The following is a 20,027-nucleotide window of genomic DNA, read 5'->3' on the forward strand; positions in this document are numbered from 1 at the left end:
GAGGTCAATCATTCTGTGAATAAACAGGGGTAAATCAGGTGGCCCTTATTTAAGGGTGAAGCCAGCACATGTTGTACATGCATTTCTCCTTGAAAGCCTGAGAAATATGGGTTGTTCGAGACATTGTTCAGAAGAACAGGGTACTTTGATTAAAAAGTTGATTGGAGACGGGAAAACTTATAAAGAAGTGCAGACAATGATAGGCTGTTCAGCTAAAATAATCTCCAATGCTTTAAAATGGAAAGAAAAATCAGAGAGACGTGGAAGAAAATGATAGACTACCATTCGAATGGATCGAAGAATAGCCAGAATGGCAAAGGCTCAGCCAATGATCAGCTCCAGGATGATCAAGGACAGTCTCAAGTTACCTGTGAGTACTGTGACAGTTAGAAGACGCCTGTGTGAAGCTAATCTCTTAGCAAGAAGTCCCCACAAAGTCCAATTGTTAAATAAAGACATATACTGAAGCGGATACAATTTGCAAAAGAACACATCAACTGGCCTAAAGAGAAATGGAGAAACATTTTGTGGATTGATGAAAGTAAAATTGTTCTTTTTAGGTCCAAGGGCCGCAGACAGTTCGTCAGACGACCCCCAAACTCTGCATTCAAGTCACAGTACACTCTGAAGACAGTGAAGCATGGTGGTGCAAGCATCATGATATGGGCATGTTTCTCTTATTATGGTGCCTGACCTATTTACCGCATAACAGGGATCATGGACCAGTTTACATATATTAAAATACTTGAAGAGGTCATGTTGCGTTACACTTAATAGGATATGCCCTTGAAATGGGTGTTTCAACAAGACAACGACCCTAAACACACCAGTAAACGAGCAAAATCTTGGTTCCAGTCCAACAAAATTGAAGTTAAGGAGTGGCCAGCCAAATCTCCGCACCTTAATCTGATAGAACACTTGTGTGGCGACATCAAAAATGCTGTTTCTGAGGCAAAGCCATCAAATGCCAAAAAATTGTGGTATGTAGTCAAAACATCCTGGGCTGGAATAACAGTTGACAGGTGCCAGAAGTTGGTTGACTCTACGCAACATAGATGTGAAGCTGTTCTAAAAAACTGTGGGTATACAACTAAATATTAGGTTAGTGATTCACAGGAATGCTAAATCCTCATACAAAAGAGTAGATATTGTAAGTTTGTAAAAACAAATGCAGACACTGCTATTTTTTAGAACAGCCCAATGTTCATTTTTTGTTATTTTCTGCAAAGTAGTTAAAAATTATATACATTTCTCTTCATGTTTTGAATTAGAAAACAGTATGCGGGGTCTTATCCTGGTGCTCTAGACCAGATCCACAAGAAAAGACCTGCCCACAGTCCTGCCCCGGAGCACAGCATATCATTAACTCAGAACTGCAAACACTGATTATACAAGAATGACAAGACGGATTTCTTCACCTCAGGTATCATATTAATCAGTGCAGCAGCCCCAACATGACACTGCCTGTACTTTACTTAGCAAAATCCTGCTGACAGGTTCGCTTTAATGCGTGCAGAAATGCTGTAGAAACTTTGCAACATCAAAAACTCACTAAAAAGCTGATTGTGAGAGTGTAGCCTGGCCATGTGCACACCTTCAGTGTTTGGTGCACGTGTTTCTGTTATATTTTTCCTCTGATTGCTCCGCTCCTGATTTTGTCTTACAAATACAGATGTAAAATACTGACCAAATACTGAACGTGGGCGCGTGGCCTGATAACCAAAATCTGCAAGGGAGAAAGCTGTGCACATGTATGACCCCCTCTCAGCTGGCATCTGGTTCTGGCTTGTAGGATGTGGGTCTTTAGTTGGAAGTCTCATAAGTTTTACCTCATCTAAGAGACATTCCTGCATATTGTTTGGTTATACTAAACAGTTTTTTTTACAAGAAAACCCATTTAGTCTGTACTATATTCCCACTTAGTATAAATGATCCATTTTCTTTGGTACTGCATTTAATGCTCCAGAAAATCTGCTGCATTTATCAGATCAAGCAAATGGGATATGATTTCATGACAACTCCTGCTGTTGACTGTGCGTTTTAAGACACTGTTGAACTGTGCAATTTTACCCATAGACTATGGGGAGTTTAGAATAAGTCAGTGTAAAAAACATAAATGCTTTTTTAAAAAGCAGAGTCCCAGCGCTTGTGCATTTAAAAACAATCATGTTCTGCACCAAAAATGCAAAAAAAAGAGAAAAATGCTGCAAAAACGTAATAATCAGAGCAGAATGCCATTCTGCATTGTGGTGCACACGCCTGCAGAAAAAAAGCATCGTTTTTGCATGCGGGAATTAAATGTTTCAATTCATTGACCGCAAGGAGAATTTTGCCAATGGTAGGTTCATACAAGAAAAATTGATACAATTATTCAGATCAGACTTTTTCTCAGACATGGGAAAAAAAGATTCTTCACCTTCTCCATTATGTCAGTCCTTGAAAATTAGGTGATACTCAGATGATTCTCATGATGTCTGATTTTTTTTCACAGAATCGTAGACTTGCATTACTGATTTTGGTCCGACACTCGGATCAAAATTGGACATGTTCACAGCCCGATAGAATATAATAGGTACAAGTGCTATCCAGTAAAATCGCGGGTAGCACTTGTCTGAGAAAATCTATCGTGTGCACGAGCCCTAGTATTGAAAATTGAAAGGCAAAGGGGGAATTCATATGATTACCATTCCTTTCACCAGTCTGGATCATAAGCGAGCTTGAGTAAGATGCACAAAATTCATCAAGAAAGGGCTCGCTAGGTCGTCCATGTACCAGAATCAAATCTCTACTTCTGCTACAAGGTGGAATTGAGCTCTGCTGTAATTCACCCCATTTTCTGTTGTAAACTATATTGTCTCTGACGGGCAGAGGTTGGAAAAGCCAATGTATATAATAATATATAGTCCAAAATTTGTTACACATTACACAAATATTTCCAATTTTTTTTAATGCCAAAATCTATCATTATGCAATGTTTTATTTTTCTTGATAAAAGAATGGACAACCATGTTGGGGACCGTATAGAGTGCTGAGGGGTTGCCATATTGAAGGTTAGTGTACCTGCAGATCTATGTACTATGTGGGTTATAGACTCAAGGAATTGGTTGGCTTCTGGGTCCTGAGATGAAAGGTTTCTGCACCTATCACATATGAAAAAGCTAAGTGTAGGCTCTCTGGCCACATCTTTCATGCAATCCAGCATCTATTAGGAGCTTCTGATCGCACAGTCTTCACAAATGTGCTCCTAACGTATATGTTTAATGGAAAGTTCAATCGTATGCCACTGCATAGTGTAGACATTAGCCGATATAGAAGATTCTGCTGTCTGCTTCATGCGCCATCCCCTATTCTTTGCGGAAGACATTTTCATGTTATCTGCCGCCATCTTGAATATTATGGATGTAGGCAATGCTCCATTGTTCAAGGGTTGCCAGGGATCTTAAAATGGAAAGCTAAGATAAAGAAAAGGGGGATTTAGGGTATGACATGAGTTAGATTAAAATCCAACCTGTAATGTCCATTTCAGAAATCTAAGCCCCTCTTTGGTTTCTGCAATGGATGTGCAAGTTGAAATGCTGTGGATCCACACAAGGATTAGTCCCATAATTCTTCAGTGGGGCTAGTCCTTTACGTTTTCATGTGGAATCCACAAAAAAAAGTAACTTGATACTTATTTCCAAGGTGGAATTTTTCCACAGTACGGCTCAAAAATCAATGTGAAAATTTGCATATGAAACATTCTGCATCCCTTGAATTATATTTATAGGATGCAAAATGTAGCTATTTCTCACAAAAAATTTTGGTGCAGAATTGTCAAAAATTGTGTCAAATTTGACCCATGTTAAAATAGCCTCTAACACTGCAGATTAGGGTATTTTAGAAATAGAAATAGTAACTACACCTTTGTATTTTCTTAAATCAAAAGTACAAGTGGTGATAAAAAAGTCTTTCCATTTATCAGACATTTATTCTCATCATTTACTGATCATTCACTGTGAAAAATTACTCAGATCTGTTTAAGCTTCTTTCTTTAGTGAGGGATCACATTACACCTGCGCCTAAAAAATAGTCTATGCCATTAGACCATTGGAGAGAGACAAAAGGAAGCTGATGTTGTGTCTAATGATTAGAGCCTGGAGATGTAAAAATATAATGTATAAAACAAGTTATGTAATGTCCAGAAATAGTGTTATTCATTATTGATGATTTAGTACTGAATTTTAATGTAGAGCAGCCCTAAGATTCGCCCCTAGAAAAATCTTGTGAGCCACGCCCCCTTGTAAAGAGCACAAAAATTAACACTAAAAATCCCCATATCTCTGGAACCACAGACTAAAAAAAACAATATATGGATTAAGAGCAAAAAATGGGCACTTTTGAATTGGTGACAAGTCCTCTTTAAAACATTGCCAACCATTTTAACTGTGTGATCTGTTAAGGGTTTTTCTTACATACTGTGCAGTACTATATTTGGTGTCAGTGGTGCACATACAGCTTCTTACTAGTACTCCTCCTCCTCCTCCATACTTTACATGACGGACATCTGTCTGATCTTTATTCCACTGAGATTCTCAAGTGCTCTGAAATGGATACAAAAATCAATTGTATATCATAATTGTTTCCGTGTACTGAATTAATGATAATTTCACATTGCTCATAAAGCAGAAAAGCTCAGCTGTAAACGCTCGATCTACAGGAAATAAAGGAGGTTTCCCACATTTGTAACTTATCAAAAGGAAAACCCCTTTACGAAGGAACTCCATTTCATGACTCAAAAGCCCCGATTCATCATTGTTCACAGGAGTGTCTGACAAGTGGTGTGCTCCTTCGTGTGCGCTTGGCCACAAATCTTACTCCAGTCGGGGACTGGAGTGAGATTTGTGGAGTAAGGAACGCTGCTTCTCGTCATGAATTGGAAAAGTGTGTTATGGTTGCCCTGCCCTGCCTCAGCCCAGCTTATTCACTTTTTTGGACCGGGGCGAAAATGACTTGAGAACATAATAAATCACAAAATTTTGGCGCAGCTTCGCATTACACCAAAATATTGCAACGTTTCAAAGCTTTGATTCAGGTGTAAAATCTTTGATGAATAGGGCACAAACTGATAATACTATGACATACCATCACATATTAATCAGTAGTACTGATCAATGAGTCTAACTGCTGGCACCCTCACCAATTCTGCAAGGTGGCAATTCTGTCTCCCTGCACCAAAACCCTGCCCCACTCACTGGAACAAAGCTGAGCTGACAGCACCTGGCTGGGAGAACCTATGTGCAATGCAAAAGTTGAAGGAATGGTGATATGTCATAACAGTATTAAGCAATTCTCATTCCTGTCATGTAAAATATATGCACAGATATGGATGGTTGTGCCAGTGAGACCTGCTCCTGCTCGTCATTTGTGGATATTTGCCAACATGATGCAAGAATTAAAGAGAATCTGTCAGCAGATTTTGCTATGTAATCTGAGGACAGCAGGAGGTAGGGGTTGAAACACAGTTTCAACAATTTGTCACATGTCAAGCTGTGTGCTGTTGTTTACTTACACTAAATGTTTTATTACCTGGTGATTATCATTGCCCGGACTACAGCAGCCTGTGCGTACTAGTCCGACTCCACCCCCTGCTGTGATAAACAGCTCACTGTCTATAGACCATGTACGTGCAAAGCTCTGCTACATGCTACATCTAACAACACTGATTTTAACATAACCGCTGCAACCAGTAAACATCATTGGATTCAGGGTCTCTTTACCTTCATCAGGCATTTTTGGTCTTTGCAAGAAGCATTGCACGCAGGATAATAATACAGAACAGCCTAAAGACATGCCCCAAGAGAATCCTGTGAGCCACACCCCCTTGTCAAAGACAGTGAAAATTAGCACTAAACAAAAAGTTCTCTAGAACCGTATGGCGGATTTAAAAAGAAAATGGATTGCTCAAGGGAGCAGAAGTAATAAAATAAGAGCAGAAGCTAGCCACTTTTGATTTGTTGTCAGGTTCTCTTTAAAGGGGTTGTCCCGTTCACATAATTGACATCCAGAGCAAGTGAGAACGCAACAGCATCTGATTGGCCGTAGGGATCACGTGACGGCACTGCTGGAATAGCGCTTGCATTGGAGATGAGTATAAGTGTTATTTTACTGGGAGGAAAACAGGGATTCAGAAGGGCTTGTCTGAGTAATGGCCAACCCCTTTAAAGAACTCAGAGGAGCAGAGGGAGCTGGACACTTTTGACCTGTTAACACGTCCTGTTTAAAGGTCTTGTCTTGGACTGACATATTGATGGCCCAGCTGTACATAGGTGGGGTGCCAGGTATCATCTGAAAATCAACTAAAAACCACTCTGACACTGCACTTTATTTTCATTCAAGTAAATTCAAGTTCATTCAAATGAATGGCAGATAAGTGCAGTACTCGGCAGTGGCCACTAACCCGTGTATGGAGCTGCTGTGTTCTGCCTATTACTTTGCTTAGTTTTGACCACTGGTGGAGCAGTTTTAAGCTAATCATAGGGGTGTCGGATGTTGGACCCCCAACAATCTCATATTGACGATCTATTGTATGGATAGGTTATCAATGTGTCAGATCTGAACCCAATCATCCTCATCTTCAGGAAGATAGTAGGGCTGAACTAACACTGTTTTCAGTTTTTACATTGTAGTCATATGGTCAGATGTATTGAACTGTGTACCTATAAAGTCTTCTACATCTGCCGTAGACTGCCATTATAAAAGGACAATTTTTTATTTTTTTTGTATATTGTTGTATCGAAAAGCACAGTTGTTACTCTTATAAACATGGTTGAGCTGCCACATTCTGATGTTTCCTTGTCAAACCTATGCCAAAAGGAGACTCTCTTGGTATGCCATTGCCTATTAAAGTTTATGGGCAAGTCAGAGTATACACCAATCAGCCATAACATTAATGTGTAAATCCTTTCTTGTTTAACCAAAACTGCTTTGAAATTTCAAATCATGGACCTAACAGGACCTCTGAAGGTGACCTGAGGTATATGGCACCCAGTCGTTAGCAGCAGATCCTGTAAGTCCTTCAAGTTGTGATGTGGGACCTCCATGGATCAGACTTGTTACTACAATGCCCAGACACACACCCGGCCATCTACAAAATGTAAAAGACAATTCATCAGACCAGGCCACCTTCTTCTATTGTTTCATGGTCCTGCTCAAATGTATATGTGCCCATTGTAGGTAGTTTTTCTAGAGGTTCATGGCAGTGCAGCCCCCATATAAAGCAAGGTCAAACCCAGTGTGACATTTTTCAGCAATTTTTGCCATTGTAGCTGTTATGCACACGCCCAGACTGACCGGCATGTGCGTGTTTAGTGATCCCACTGGACCATGAACCGGAGAGTGCCTGGAGGGGCGTAGCTAAGTATCTACCCGATCCGACCAAGGTCACACGACGGCTAATGACGCCAGTGCACTAGGGAGAAACCGAGCAGAGGGACCAGGTGCTACTCCAGGTCAGACCCCGGACACGGCTGTTGACCCACACCGGAGAATACAGGTTAGGCTGGCACACTGACTGGTGGGTATAGGCAGGCACGGCAGGTATGCAGACAGACGGGCACTGGTAAGCACGACTGGTATGCAGGCAGGGAGTACTGGCAAGCACGGCTGGAGTGCCGACAGGGAGGCACTAGCAGGTTGGAGCACAGGCTGGATAAGGTCCAGTACAGACTGGGACTCAGGAACAGAACCGCAAATGCGGTAGACAAGCAGAGAAGAGCGAGACCGCCGGAGCGGTGAACAAGAGCAGAGCAGGGCGAGGCCGCCGGAGCGGTGAGCAAGAGCAGAGCAGGGCGAGACCGCCGGAGCGGTGAGCAAGAGTAGAGCAGGACGAGACCGCCTGGAGCGGTGAGCAAAGGCAGGACAGAGCGAGACCGCTTGGAGCGGTGAGCAAAGGCAGAGCAGAGCGAGGCCGCCTGGAGCGGTGAGCAAAGGCAGAGCTGAGCGAGACCGCCTTGAGCGGTGAGCAAAGGCAGAGCAGAGCGAGACCGCCTGGGGCGGCGAGCAAAGGCAGAGCAGAGCGAGGCCGCCTGGAGCGGTGAGCAAAGGCAGAGCGAGAACCGCCGGAGCGGTGAGCAAGGCAGAGCAGGCAGGAACCGTCGGAGCGGTGAGCAAGGCAGAGCAGAGAGAAACCTCCGGAGCGGTGAGCAAGGCAGAGCGGGCAGAAACCGCCGAAGCGGTGAGCAAGGCAGAGCAGGCAAGAACCGCCGGAGCGGTGAGCAAGGCAGAGCAGGCAAGAACCGCCGGAGCGGTGAGCAAGGCAGAGCAGGCAAGAACCGCCGGAGCGGTGAGCAAGGCAGAGCAGGCAAGAACCGCCGGAGCGGTGAGCAAGGCAGAGCAGGCAGGTACCGCCGGAGCGGTGAGCAAGGCAGAGCAGGCAAGAACCGCCGGAGCGGTGAGCAAGGCAGAGCAGGCAAGAACCGCCGGAGCGGTGAGCAAGGCAGAGCAGGCAGGTACCGCCGGAGCGGTGAGCAAGGCAGAGCAGGCAGGAACCGCCGGATCAGTGAGCAAGGTAGAGCGGGCAGAAACCGCCGGAGCGTTGAGCCAGGCAGGGCAGAGATAAACCTCCGGAGCAGTGAGCAAAGGCAGAGCAGAGGGGACAGGGCTCTGTTCACACGGAACAGACTGGAAGGGAAAGGCAGAACCAGATACACACAAGATACTTGCAATGAAGTAGCGAGTGGACTCTAAACTCACAAACGGAAGTACAGAGACAACGAGTAGGAGTTAGGTGCAGGTTCAGACTCTGCAGAAAAAGGGAAGGTACGGACATAGAGAAAAACAGGAAACAGGCTAGGAGAGTGTTCAGATAGGAACTGAGTGTTCAGACAGGAACTGACACTGCAGCGAGATACAGGAGCGAGTCTGGGTATGCGGCCCCCAGAGGGCGGGACGAACAGGCTAGGAGCGTGTTCAGACTGGCCTGGAAATACAGCCTCCAGTAAGGCGGACAGACAGGGAAGAACCACAGATAACAGATCTAGGTATGCAGCCCCTAGAAGGCGGGATGAACAGGCTAGGAGCGTGTTCAGACAGGCCTGGAAATACAGCCTCCAGGAGAACAGTCAGGCAGGAGAAACAGAACAGGACCTGGCATATTCAGAGTCAAGGAGCACACTGAATGATAGAGTTGCTCAGGCACCAGCTTCCAGGTGAAGCTGGTTTAAATATCCAGTGACTGACAGCAATAGGCTGAGGACGCATTAGGGGTGTGCCCACAGCAGCTAAAAGAAACAGGAAGTGACCGGGCCGCCGCCCTAAGCAGCCAGAACAGAGGCAAGCAGACAGCATGGAAAGAAGCCAGGCTAGCAGACTGGACTGGTGATCAAGTTTGCGATCTTGCATAGTGGGATATGGTGCCCTATGCAAGAACACCGCCAGGTATGTTACAGTAGCACAACCATGGGTTCAGACTACATGGGATAGCCTTTGTTTCCTTCATGCATCTGACGCGCCCAGGGGATGGGGACGACTCGACGCCCGGGCCTTGTTGCCTGGTTTTGGGGATGTCGCGGTGGTCGGCTCCCGGGCCCGTACCCTGGGGTCACTCTGCTGCAGTCCTCTGAGGCCGGTGGTCAGGCAGCTTAGTTGGTGCGGCTCCCCACAGGTGGAGCGGGGCCTCAGGGCAGTGTAAGAGAAGGGATGCAGGACAGAGGGGACCCAGCCTGGTCAGGAGAAGAACAGGCACACTCACAACAGTTCACTTCAGTACCTTTACTGGTGGTGTTTCAGGCACGATCCAGGGCACTGTAGGGTGAAGGGTGCATATCAGGACTCTCCCCAGTGAGCGGGTGCGGGGCCTCCTGTTTCTTGCCTTTTCCTGGTAAGTTTATGACCTGCCTGGAGCTAGGCCTAACTTGGTCTCTGTCTGGCACCTGCTGACCTTGTGGTAGGGCCTTCTGTTGGAGATCACTCTCCCTGCTTGCGGGGCCTCCGTGACTCCTGGCTCTGGTACGTATCAGCTTCTGGTGAACCTGGGACCTGTAGTTCACCAGGGATTCCGGTTGTTTCCTACTGGGTCATAGAGATCCCTGTAAGCTCGGACCCGGTGTCCGGTATATGCTTTCGGGGTGAGCTGGTTAAGCTCCTCTGCCCCCTATGTTACTCACTTTCCACTCACCTTCGGCCACACTCGGGCCCTCACTAGGCTACACACAGCAGCAGGTACACTGCTCCTTCACCGCTCTTATGGCGTCGGTACGCCCTCAGCTCGCTAACTTGAGCTTCACTCTAGGCTTTCTCACTAGAGGAACTGAACTGAGAACTCTGTCCCTCTCTGGCTCTGAGCAGGAACTCTGTTCTCTAGACTGAGCTCGACTCTGTATTCAGACCTGTACTTGCTGAACTCTCCAGAGGAACTGCCTGCCTAACTCCACCCTCTGTATATATAACCCTATCCGGGCTCCCTCTGGCGATCTGAGGTGGTAGGGTGGAGGTGTGTGTATGCTCTGAGGGCCTCTTGTGGAGAAATCCGTCCATGCACCCCTCTAGGATCTGTGGCACCATAGCTCAGCACGGTGCCACACATCAATGAGCCTCAGGGGCCTACGTGAGACTACTACTGGTGGGTATTAACCACTGTCCACCAGGAACACTTGCAAGACCTGTTGTTTTAGAGATTCTCTACTCCAGTTATCATGGTATGGCCCTTTCAACATTGGTCGGATCCTTACACATGTCCATTTTTCTGCTTTTGGCACATCAACTTCCAGAACTTGCTGCCTACTTGACGCTAGTAATTGTAGTAGGGTCGTCAATGTTATTCACACCACCTATCGCTGGTTATAGACTGATGTATATGAAATTTTCCTGGCATTCGTGCTGACAGTGAACCACAGAATTGATGTGAATCAAGCCTTTGGGGCTTCCAGTATAGCACAGGCTGTTCCCTGCCCTAATTCTATAGTCATAGGTGCAGCTCAGGATGCTGTAGATGTCAGCCTGCAGCTACAGACAATAGAATTAGATCTCACTTGCTTTGTAAAATATGTGAAAAAGGTGAATACCTAAAAACACATGGTAAGTGTTGTTTGCTAGTGGAGAAACTGGTCTGTAAATTTCTACATTAAAGAAAACGCCTTTATAGATAAACGATTTCCTTGTCCTATTTACAGTGCTTTATTCACATGTGCCCAGATTCATCATTGGTGGTTTTTTTTTCTTTTTTGTTTTGTGGTATTCATTACCGTTTTTATGTGCCAAATTTTTCAAAATTGTGTAAAGAATTTTGTGCAATGTAAAGAATCATCTTTATCTTTTTTTTACACATTACGCAAAATGGGGTAAATTTTGTACCAAAAACATGATGTACATAAAATCACTAAAGGGAGGAATGGCGTACATTTGCACCAAATGTTATGACTTTTTAAAAAGTTGTAATTGATGAATCTCCTGAAAAAATCTGTAAACCCCAAATTAGGCCCACTATGGTGGTCATAACAGAAAACAAAACAAGCAAACACATATAAAGTAGACTTTAATAAATATAAAGAATATTAAGGCTGAAATTAAATAAATTGGCCAAAAAAGCGGAAATGCAATAATGAATCGGGCCCATAGTTTTGATTATGGTCAATCCAGTTATATTACTAAAAAGTCATTTCCTAATAAATGTGATATAATTTTAGGCAATAACCTTTTTAGAATTCGTTTAATACGTCCAGTTTCCTGGACCCGAATGATACCTTATTACATGTGATTTATTTCTCATTTTTCTCGTGTACAAAAATTGGTCTGAGTTTCCTCAGTGTCTTTTTTTTTTCATCAGAGTTTATTCGGTGTCAGCTTTTATCATCAGAGTTTGGTTAGAGTTTTACTCTGATGAAAAAGGAAACTCATGGCGGTTTCTTAAGCTTCAGATAATAAAAAGTCAGTGAAATATGGACAGAACATGGATGGCATCTGAGTGCTGTCCGATTTTTACACAGACCCATAAACTTGCAGTGGTGAGTTTTATCTGAGACTCGGATCAATAATGGACATGTCTCAGATTTTTTTGTGGACCAATCGGTCTGCAAAAATACATAGACATGTGAGCAGCTCTATAGACTATAATGGGTACGTATTTATCAAAATTCTTACGAGAAACATTGACGTGTGAATGAGCCCTTACATACAGTATAGATACTTTACAGCATTTTTAGGCTGAGATTACACACACATTTTTTATCCAGCAGGAAGGAGAAGTGTATGTATCCACTTACAGCTCTTTCTCAAAAACTGCATCAAAAACTGCACATGTGACCCCAGCCTTTTTATTAAAATACAGAGCTGGAAGAAGCTGTTGTAACCCGGTGACAGTATTTACCCCTCACTATTAGTTAATGGATTCATTTATGAGTGCACTCAGGGTGGGGTCACACATAGCATTGGGCACAAGTGTAGCTTGTGTGTGAGATAAGGTTGATAAGATATGGCTGCTGTGTGTGCAGCTCACGCTGCTCTAGGTACTGAGCCCCAGGCTGTGTTCACATGTTGTGTCAGTGATACATTTTTGCTGTGACTGCAGCACAACAGCAACATGTGAACGCAACTTAAATCCACCCCAATATAAAAGCCTATTTACTAGTGTTGAGCGAGTATGTTCTATTAACCCTTTCGCCGAGTATGCTCGGGCCGAGCTCCGAGTATTTACAGCTGCTCGGTGAAATGGTTGAATCGCTCCCGTGTGCATGATTTGCGACTGTTTGACAGTTTTAGTTCATGTAAGGAATGTCTCTTTCTTACACATTCCTCACATGTAATAAAACTGTCAAACAGTCGCAAATCATGCACACAGGAGGGATTTAACCTTATCACCGAGCAGCTATAAATACTCGGAGCTCGGCCCGAGCGTACTCGGACAGAACATACTCGCTCAACCCTACTATTTACCCTTACTAATTATTGGCAGAATTCTATTGCATCTGAGCAATTGAAATAATGTATCTTAATAATGTATGTAGTAATAGATATGTTAATGATAAATAACTATATACAGTATAATTGGTTATTGTGAACAAAAGAGGAAATCATCAATAAAGCCATCATTTATCATCAGCAATCCATTCTGATGGAACAAAAATAAATATTAGCTGCACAATTAATAAATGCAAATCCCAGAAGTGCAATTGTAAATTCTTTTTTCTATAAAGCATTGTTGCCTAACATATAGCCGGGACCCAGTCCACAAGAGCATATAGTGCATTTTTGGGAAATACAGGGAACACTATAGTATATCAGAATGTAGAAAATGTATCTGCATAAATTAGCCCAGTGCCAAATAATAATAAGTATCTTGACTAAACAACAAGACCATAACTATTGACTGAATACTATTACTGAATGAAAAAAACACCAAAATCACCACCTATTCCATATTTTCAGAGTTGAAAATTATCCCTTGTCCATAGGAAAGAGTCCAACTGCTGGGACCCTGAATGATCTTGAGAATGGAGGCTGTAGATCCCAGGGGAACCATGGCCTTCAGAATCCTGTCCAGCCCTGGAGGAGCACATGCTGAATTTCTGCTTCATTCATTATCTATTGGCCTGCTGGACAAAGCAAAGTCCATTATTTCGCTATGGCCATCACATAAAGAAGGATTGTAGCGGAGGTCAAAAGGCCAATCATGTGTACCTCCATTCAAGGCCGGGCTGCAGAATTTTAGTCCTGCTCTATTAGACTTCATTGAGACAGCCATGATTCACGTACATGTTCTATCCATGTTTTTCATGTATCCATTATGGTTTTGGGGGCTGTTCACATGTCCATGTGGTTTTACGGACCATGTGTCTGTGACAAAATCTTGGAAATTGTCTCTTCAGAGAGGAAGAGGACTAGAACTCTAGTGCCACCTACAGGAAGAAGCAATCCCAAAAGTCAATAGTGACCCATTAACGAGCCTTATCACATGGCTTAGGATATAAGCCAGAACCAGAAACTCAATTTGCAGACACTCTGTTTCGGGATACTGCCCCTCATCAGTGCAAAGTGTGAGTTCTGGGTTGGCTGGGTGAGAGGCATCAAACCGGTATCTAAGGGGTAACATTTCTCCTTGCGGAGAGTGACATGTTAAGCATGTCACAGTGAGGAGACTTTTAAAATCGCAATGCTCCTCTGGGAAATATGCAAATTGTCTCTTCAGAGAGGAAGAGGACTAGAACTCTAGTGCCACCTACAGGAAGTAGCAATCCTAAAAGTCAATAGTCTTGGAGACATGTCAGATTTTGATCTACGTCAAGGAACAAGGCGGTAAGTCAGTGAAAAATAACTGATACCATACATTATGCTATCCAATTTTAACAGTGTAATGTATAGGAGAAGCTTTGCACTTCATTTATTTATAGATCATAATGGATATGTGTGGTATCCGTGAAAAAAACGGATACCCACACGTAATACTGGAAATACGGACGTGTGAAGGAAGACTTAGCATTCAGCGATGCAGCAAACAGCAGCCCCTGCTGACCAATCAGCCATGTTTGCAGACCAGAGATGATGCTTCCTGCATAGACACTTTGCAGAGTTTGCACGCAACCCGTTCACCAAAAGGCACTGGATTTAGTTGCAAGAGCGGCAGGACTCTGGGTATAGAGTTGAACATTTTAAAAAAGAAATACATTTTGAAGTTCACTTTTGACGCCCCCTGCAAGATGCCGCCCTAAGCCCTGGACCTCCAGTGCCTAGAGGCAAATACAGTCATGATACCGCAATGAATCTCTAATAATGAAGTGCAAAGCCACTAAGGATTTTAGGAACCTGCTTCTTAGCAGCTGCACATTAGATGCATATTACATACGTGCCAAACTCTAAATTGGATCCCAACCTTAAGGTCAGTGTTTCTGAGGATTATGAAATGCTGGAGTATAGGGATTTTGCTGTATAAGATATAATATACATTTGATGTAAGTAATTACAGCTGCATTTCTGATTACATCATTTATTCTTCTGTTTTATAGGATCTATATGAATTCTCAAGAGTAACTCTAACCAACGCCTTTTTATTGGAGATGTGGAGATAACTATGGGCATTAAATGTGAATTGTGATTTTATATGGAGGCATACAAAGAGTGAAACATGAATTATGAAGGCGTATAAAGGTTTCATTCATTAGAAAGCTGCCAGAAAAAAATGTTAACATGTTCCATCGTGTCCCGTAGGCTCGTACATACGGCACCTGAGGCTGTACAGCAGCACACGGAGGCCATACAACTCAAGTTGTCAGAAGTGAAATCTACATTGGTGCGAAAAGAAAAAAACTACAAGAACATTGAAATCTCTCCCTTTGCCCTAATTCTAGTATTTGCACCTTGTCATTGAATAGCTTGGCCCATCATTATAGTTTTGTTTTACATGGTTTCAAAAAGGTAGTAAGTCTTGAAGCCCTGTAGCCTGGAGCCATCAGGTTATAACATGACAAGATATAATTATAGCTTTTCTGAACTTTAACATTTGTTGTTTCCAAAAATATCAGGAAATACTGGAAGGTCCGCTTCGTCACATTTCTCCATATTGCAGATTCTTAAACATTCAGCTTGGTTTCGATTTTTTTAAAAAAATGCCTTGTGTGATGAAACCGTCAGTTCAAATGGGTTTCCAAATACTGTGTGTGTCACCCTTTCATCCCATAGAGGGATCTGTCCTTCTCTAGCTGGTTCCAGAGAGTGGCTGCTGGCCGGTGGAATGAGTTGATGGTAGAGTGGTCAGCTGGCCGAGTCACTACTTGAAAAGTGAGGACAATGCCAAAATCAAACACCAGCAATGGAGTCAGGGAAAAGTAAGAGTCGAGTTTAGAGAGTAATGCAGAGACATGAGGCAGAAGAATGATCAAAGAGGGTCATCCAAGGGTTTATTCATCTCTAGGGCAAGATCATGGTGGGCCACTGCTGATGGAAACTAAGGGGCTTTAAATAGAATGCACCCCATTTGGCCACTAAACTTGCTGCCTGGCTCTAACAATTGGTACAGTAGTGATGAGCGAGTATGTTCTGTTAACCCTTTCGGCAAGCATGCTCGGGTGCTCGCCGAGTATCTTCAGCGTGCTCGGGTGTTATGTTTTAGTCACTCCGTGGCATTCCTCACATGTATTAAAGCTGTCAAACAGTCGTAAATCATGCGCATGGCGTGACTGAAACATAACACCGAGCAGACTGAAGATACTCGGAAAACACCCAAGCATGCTCGTAAATCTCGAGTAACGAGCATGCTCGCTCATCACTAGTAATAACATCAATTACGGTATGTTTCTAACATGTTTAATAACTATATAGGAGTTAATTAAAATGCATCCTGGACAGCAAGTGTGTGGGGCAGTGATGACATCAGGACTCCTTACATCAATGTCAGCGCCGTTTACGAAGTTAGAGCGATGACGTCTGACTGTGGAATCAGAGCCAAGACAAGAGCAGATCTAATAACAGCTGTCTGTGAATGTTAACATTTATGGCTAATTATTTTTTTGTGTTTTTGTATGATTTTGACAATAACGCTAATACAAAAAATGTACTTGATTCTGACAGAGGTTCTGGATTACCAAAAAACGTTTTTACCAGAAGCTCTGTGTTTCTTTCAGATATCTGCTGTTCAGACAAGTGAGCAATTGTGGCATTATCAATGGACTTTTGTCGGGTAAACTGCTATGACATCACAAGTGGATTTTAGTCAGGGAAGCTGCTGTGACATCACTACTTTGTGTCTTTCAGGTACCAGCTGTGACATCACACATGGGCTTTAGTCAGGTACACATCTTACAGAATAGTTGTTGGATTTGGCTAATGGACATTAGTTTGGGCTTTAGACCTGGCATTGGGGATATGTAAGCTGCAGCAGGTATAAATAACCATATTATATTAACCCTTTTATATACTATACTAATTCCCTAAGAGTGCACATACTGTGGTCAGTGGTATCGTGGCTTACACTATAGTAAATGGGTTTTTATGAACGTGTCACACCACTACTCCTTGTCTTCATACCTGTTAATACCATCCTTAATGTGGCTCTATGGTGGAGTCAGTTCATCATTACACATATTCAGTGACCTCATTTGCACTTTTGCTTTACCTTCTTTTTGCTTTACCTTCTTCTAACTTATCAGCTGATATAATAAAAGCCTTGTTTTATTTTTATGACTTGAGGTAGTTCATAAAAATATGATACATGACGTTACAATCTCCAGCAAAACTTGGAATAAGGGGCTGCAAGTCTCTGTTTTTATCCATGGAATTAGCAACCAATGGCCATAAAAGTGGATGGGATACTGAAGGTTCCCATACACCTTAAAGGGAACCTGTCATGTAAAATAACACTATTAACCTGCAGATATTGGGGTTCCTCTGCAGGGTAAAAGCGTTGTGACACTGTGTGGAGGCCACACTGAGAGCCCCGCTGCCGGGAAGAATTAACTGTATTCCCCCCCATCAGCGTTCGGCTTCTAGTCTTACAGCTGGCGCCGGCACAGGTTCAGTCTGTGTGTAGTGAGTGGTGGTTGTAACCGCAGCCCTGACACTGACTGACAGCAGGTTTGTAGCACCCTGAGGATTCGGCTGCTACAGGGGTATTGCACCTCAACCCAGAGGTGTGATATTCCACTCCCGGGTAAGGAAGGAGTGTGGAACTGAGCTCGGTAGGCTGCATGCACTACACACATCCCATTTCCGAGGAGCAGACCGACGGTACTCCCACTTAGAAATGTGCAGGTACGACCGAGTCTGTTCCTGGCTGGAGTGGGAGGGGGGTGGTACATCCCAAGTAGTGTAGGGGCAGATAGGGGGAGCAGCCTGGGTAAAGATAGGAGCTCATTGGGTGCTGGTCACCTGAGCTCACACATAGAGGGATATATAAGGTGGGCACCAACTAAGAACAGGGTCAGTTGCAGAGAGAAAGTCAGCGAGCGGAGGAGAAGAGAGACCCAGAGTGAGAGAGGAGAAAGAGAGACCCAGAGGGGGAAACAGAAGAAAGGACTCTAAGACCCCAAATTAAATCCCCGGGTGAAGAGTCGGCATCAGGGTACCGGAACCCAAGCTGGTGGGGGCAAAAACACACCCCAGCCAGAGACCGGAGACCGTGGGCAGCGTTTGCCACGGTCACCCACCACATCCACCACAAAGGCATACCACGTGGAGGGTCAGGGAACCCAAGGCCAAGGGTCTCCCAACAGAAGGCCCGAGGGAGCTGGACCTGGGTGGATCAATAGTGGGGACGGCCAGAGAAAGGACAGAAGGAGAGCTCAGGGTCACGCTCCGGACTTATTTGGGGGTTGGCTGGATCCAGAACCTGGTGGACGCAGCACGGCTCGGGAGGTCACTCGAAGCTGGAGTGACCAGAACATCAGCAGTGAGTAAACATCCTAAACTGCATAACCCGACTCTGTCTCTGATTGCCGTCTACACTGCATCACCACAACTCCCATCCTCTGCACCTGATCCCCCTGAGGCTATACCCCACCCGTTGGGGGTTATATCACCAAAGCTGCACCTACACCACCAGCCTCAGCGGACCCTGCTGCAGCGGCGGCCACAGTGACCGCAACACAACGGGTGGCGTAGTCGACATTAAGAACTTAGTAACATCTGTAGGACTGCCACATACAACTGAGTTTGACACCCTGGGCACGGACCGGGTCACAGCCACTCGGAAGACTACAACCCCCATCTGATCCGGCTCCGGATATTCCCCCTAAAGAATATGGCCCAGGGGGCGCGTCAACTTTGGCGTAGTCGGCAGGATTACGTGCCCACAACAACCGGGTACTGCGTGCCTGAAGGAAAGAACGAGTTTACCTCAAAAAGAAGTCTCCTGCCGGTTCCGGAGGGTCCCCGCCATCGGACCCCATCACCAGTCGATTCCAGCCGGTTGTCCGCCATTAACAGCTTTTTCCCGCCATCTGCAGAGTTTCCCGCCACTGGGAAGCGGTTCCCGCCATTTCCAAGGATTTCCCGCCTTGCCAGAGCGGACGCCATTATGGGCGTGCCAGAGGGTGGCGAGAAGCCACCTCCCATCGTGGGCCAGGACCGAAAATGGCGCCAAAAGTGGAAACCGCCCCCACCAACAGAGACTGTGATGCTAGAGGTGTCTGTCGGCGTGAAAGAACCGCCCCTAGAGCTGACAGTCACCAAGTGGCCCCGGGACCGCCCTCGAAGTGGGAGGAGACGAAAGAAAAGAACGAAGATGGGTGCCGCCTGGAGGAGTCTGGAGCGAGCGCACCCGGAGGCAAGAAGCCTGGAGAAGAGTAACGAAGGAGCTTACCCGGAGATGGCGAGAGAGCAGAGCAGCACCGACCCGCTGGCCAGGAGCCTGCTGGAAGAAGAGCAGAGCAGCACCGACCCGTTGGTCAGGAGCCTGCTGGAAACCACGACCCCACTAGGCCTAGTGGAGGTCCTTGCACAGCTCCCCCGAGACCGGGAGTGTGCACAGACTGCCCTGGAGGGCCTCGCACGGAGGATGGCCCGGGTACAGCGAGAGACATTGGCGGAGTGGAGCCGAGAGATGGCCCAGCAAACCAAGACCCGGAGCACGCCAGCCAAGATGAGGAGACAGACCGCCTCTGAGGATGGCGCGGGAGGACCCAAGGCCGGAGACGGCGCCGAGAAGGGAGCCGAACGCATGGAGGCAGGTAAAGGGGACGTCTATACCCCAAACCGGGACACCGCTTACCTGCCCCAGCTCCCCGTCGCAGAGCCCGAAAGTCCCCCTGCTGTGCCCGAAAACGCCATGTCACCGACGCAGACTAGGCCCCAACCGGAAGCCGCCGCCGCGACCCCTGTGACGCCATGCGCACCGACCCCGAGCGTGGCAAAACAGGAAGTAATACCAGCCTGGTCGCAGGGCCTAGAACCCCCGGGCGCCGCAATACCAACAGCGCCCCCTACCTCCGCGGAGCCTCCGGCCTGGCCGCAAGGCCAGGTAGCCCAGGGCGCCGCCGTCCTAACGGTGCCCTTCACCTTCCAGGTGCCCCAGGCCTGGCCGCAAGGCCTGGGCAACCCGGGCGCCACCACCACCGCGCCCGCACCCG

General features: G+C 45.5%; 1 protein-coding gene across 2 annotated transcripts in view; it reads right to left on the reverse strand.

Annotated features, from left to right (window-relative positions):
- CAST (calpastatin) overlaps nucleotides 1–20,027 on the reverse strand; it is a 195,332-nt gene that overhangs the window by 168,354 nt on the left and 6,951 nt on the right. The window contains exon 1 of one of the 2 annotated variants that reach the window (XM_073678209.1): nucleotides 4,503–4,540. The exons of the other annotated variant lie outside the window; for it this stretch is intronic. Within the exon in view, the coding sequence (XP_073534310.1) occupies nucleotides 4,503–4,525 (23 nt within the window). The 5' untranslated portion in view covers nucleotides 4,526–4,540. Of the gene's footprint in view, nucleotides 1–4,502; nucleotides 4,541–20,027 lie in introns of those variants that run through there. 2 annotated transcript variants of the gene reach the window in all.

This window comes from Phyllobates terribilis, unplaced genomic scaffold (genome assembly GCF_046119375.1).
Source record: "Phyllobates terribilis strain yellow unplaced genomic scaffold, ASM4611937v1 Scaffold_1__5_contigs__length_1240528914, whole genome shotgun sequence".
NCBI lineage: Eukaryota > Metazoa > Chordata > Amphibia > Anura > Dendrobatidae > Phyllobates > Phyllobates terribilis.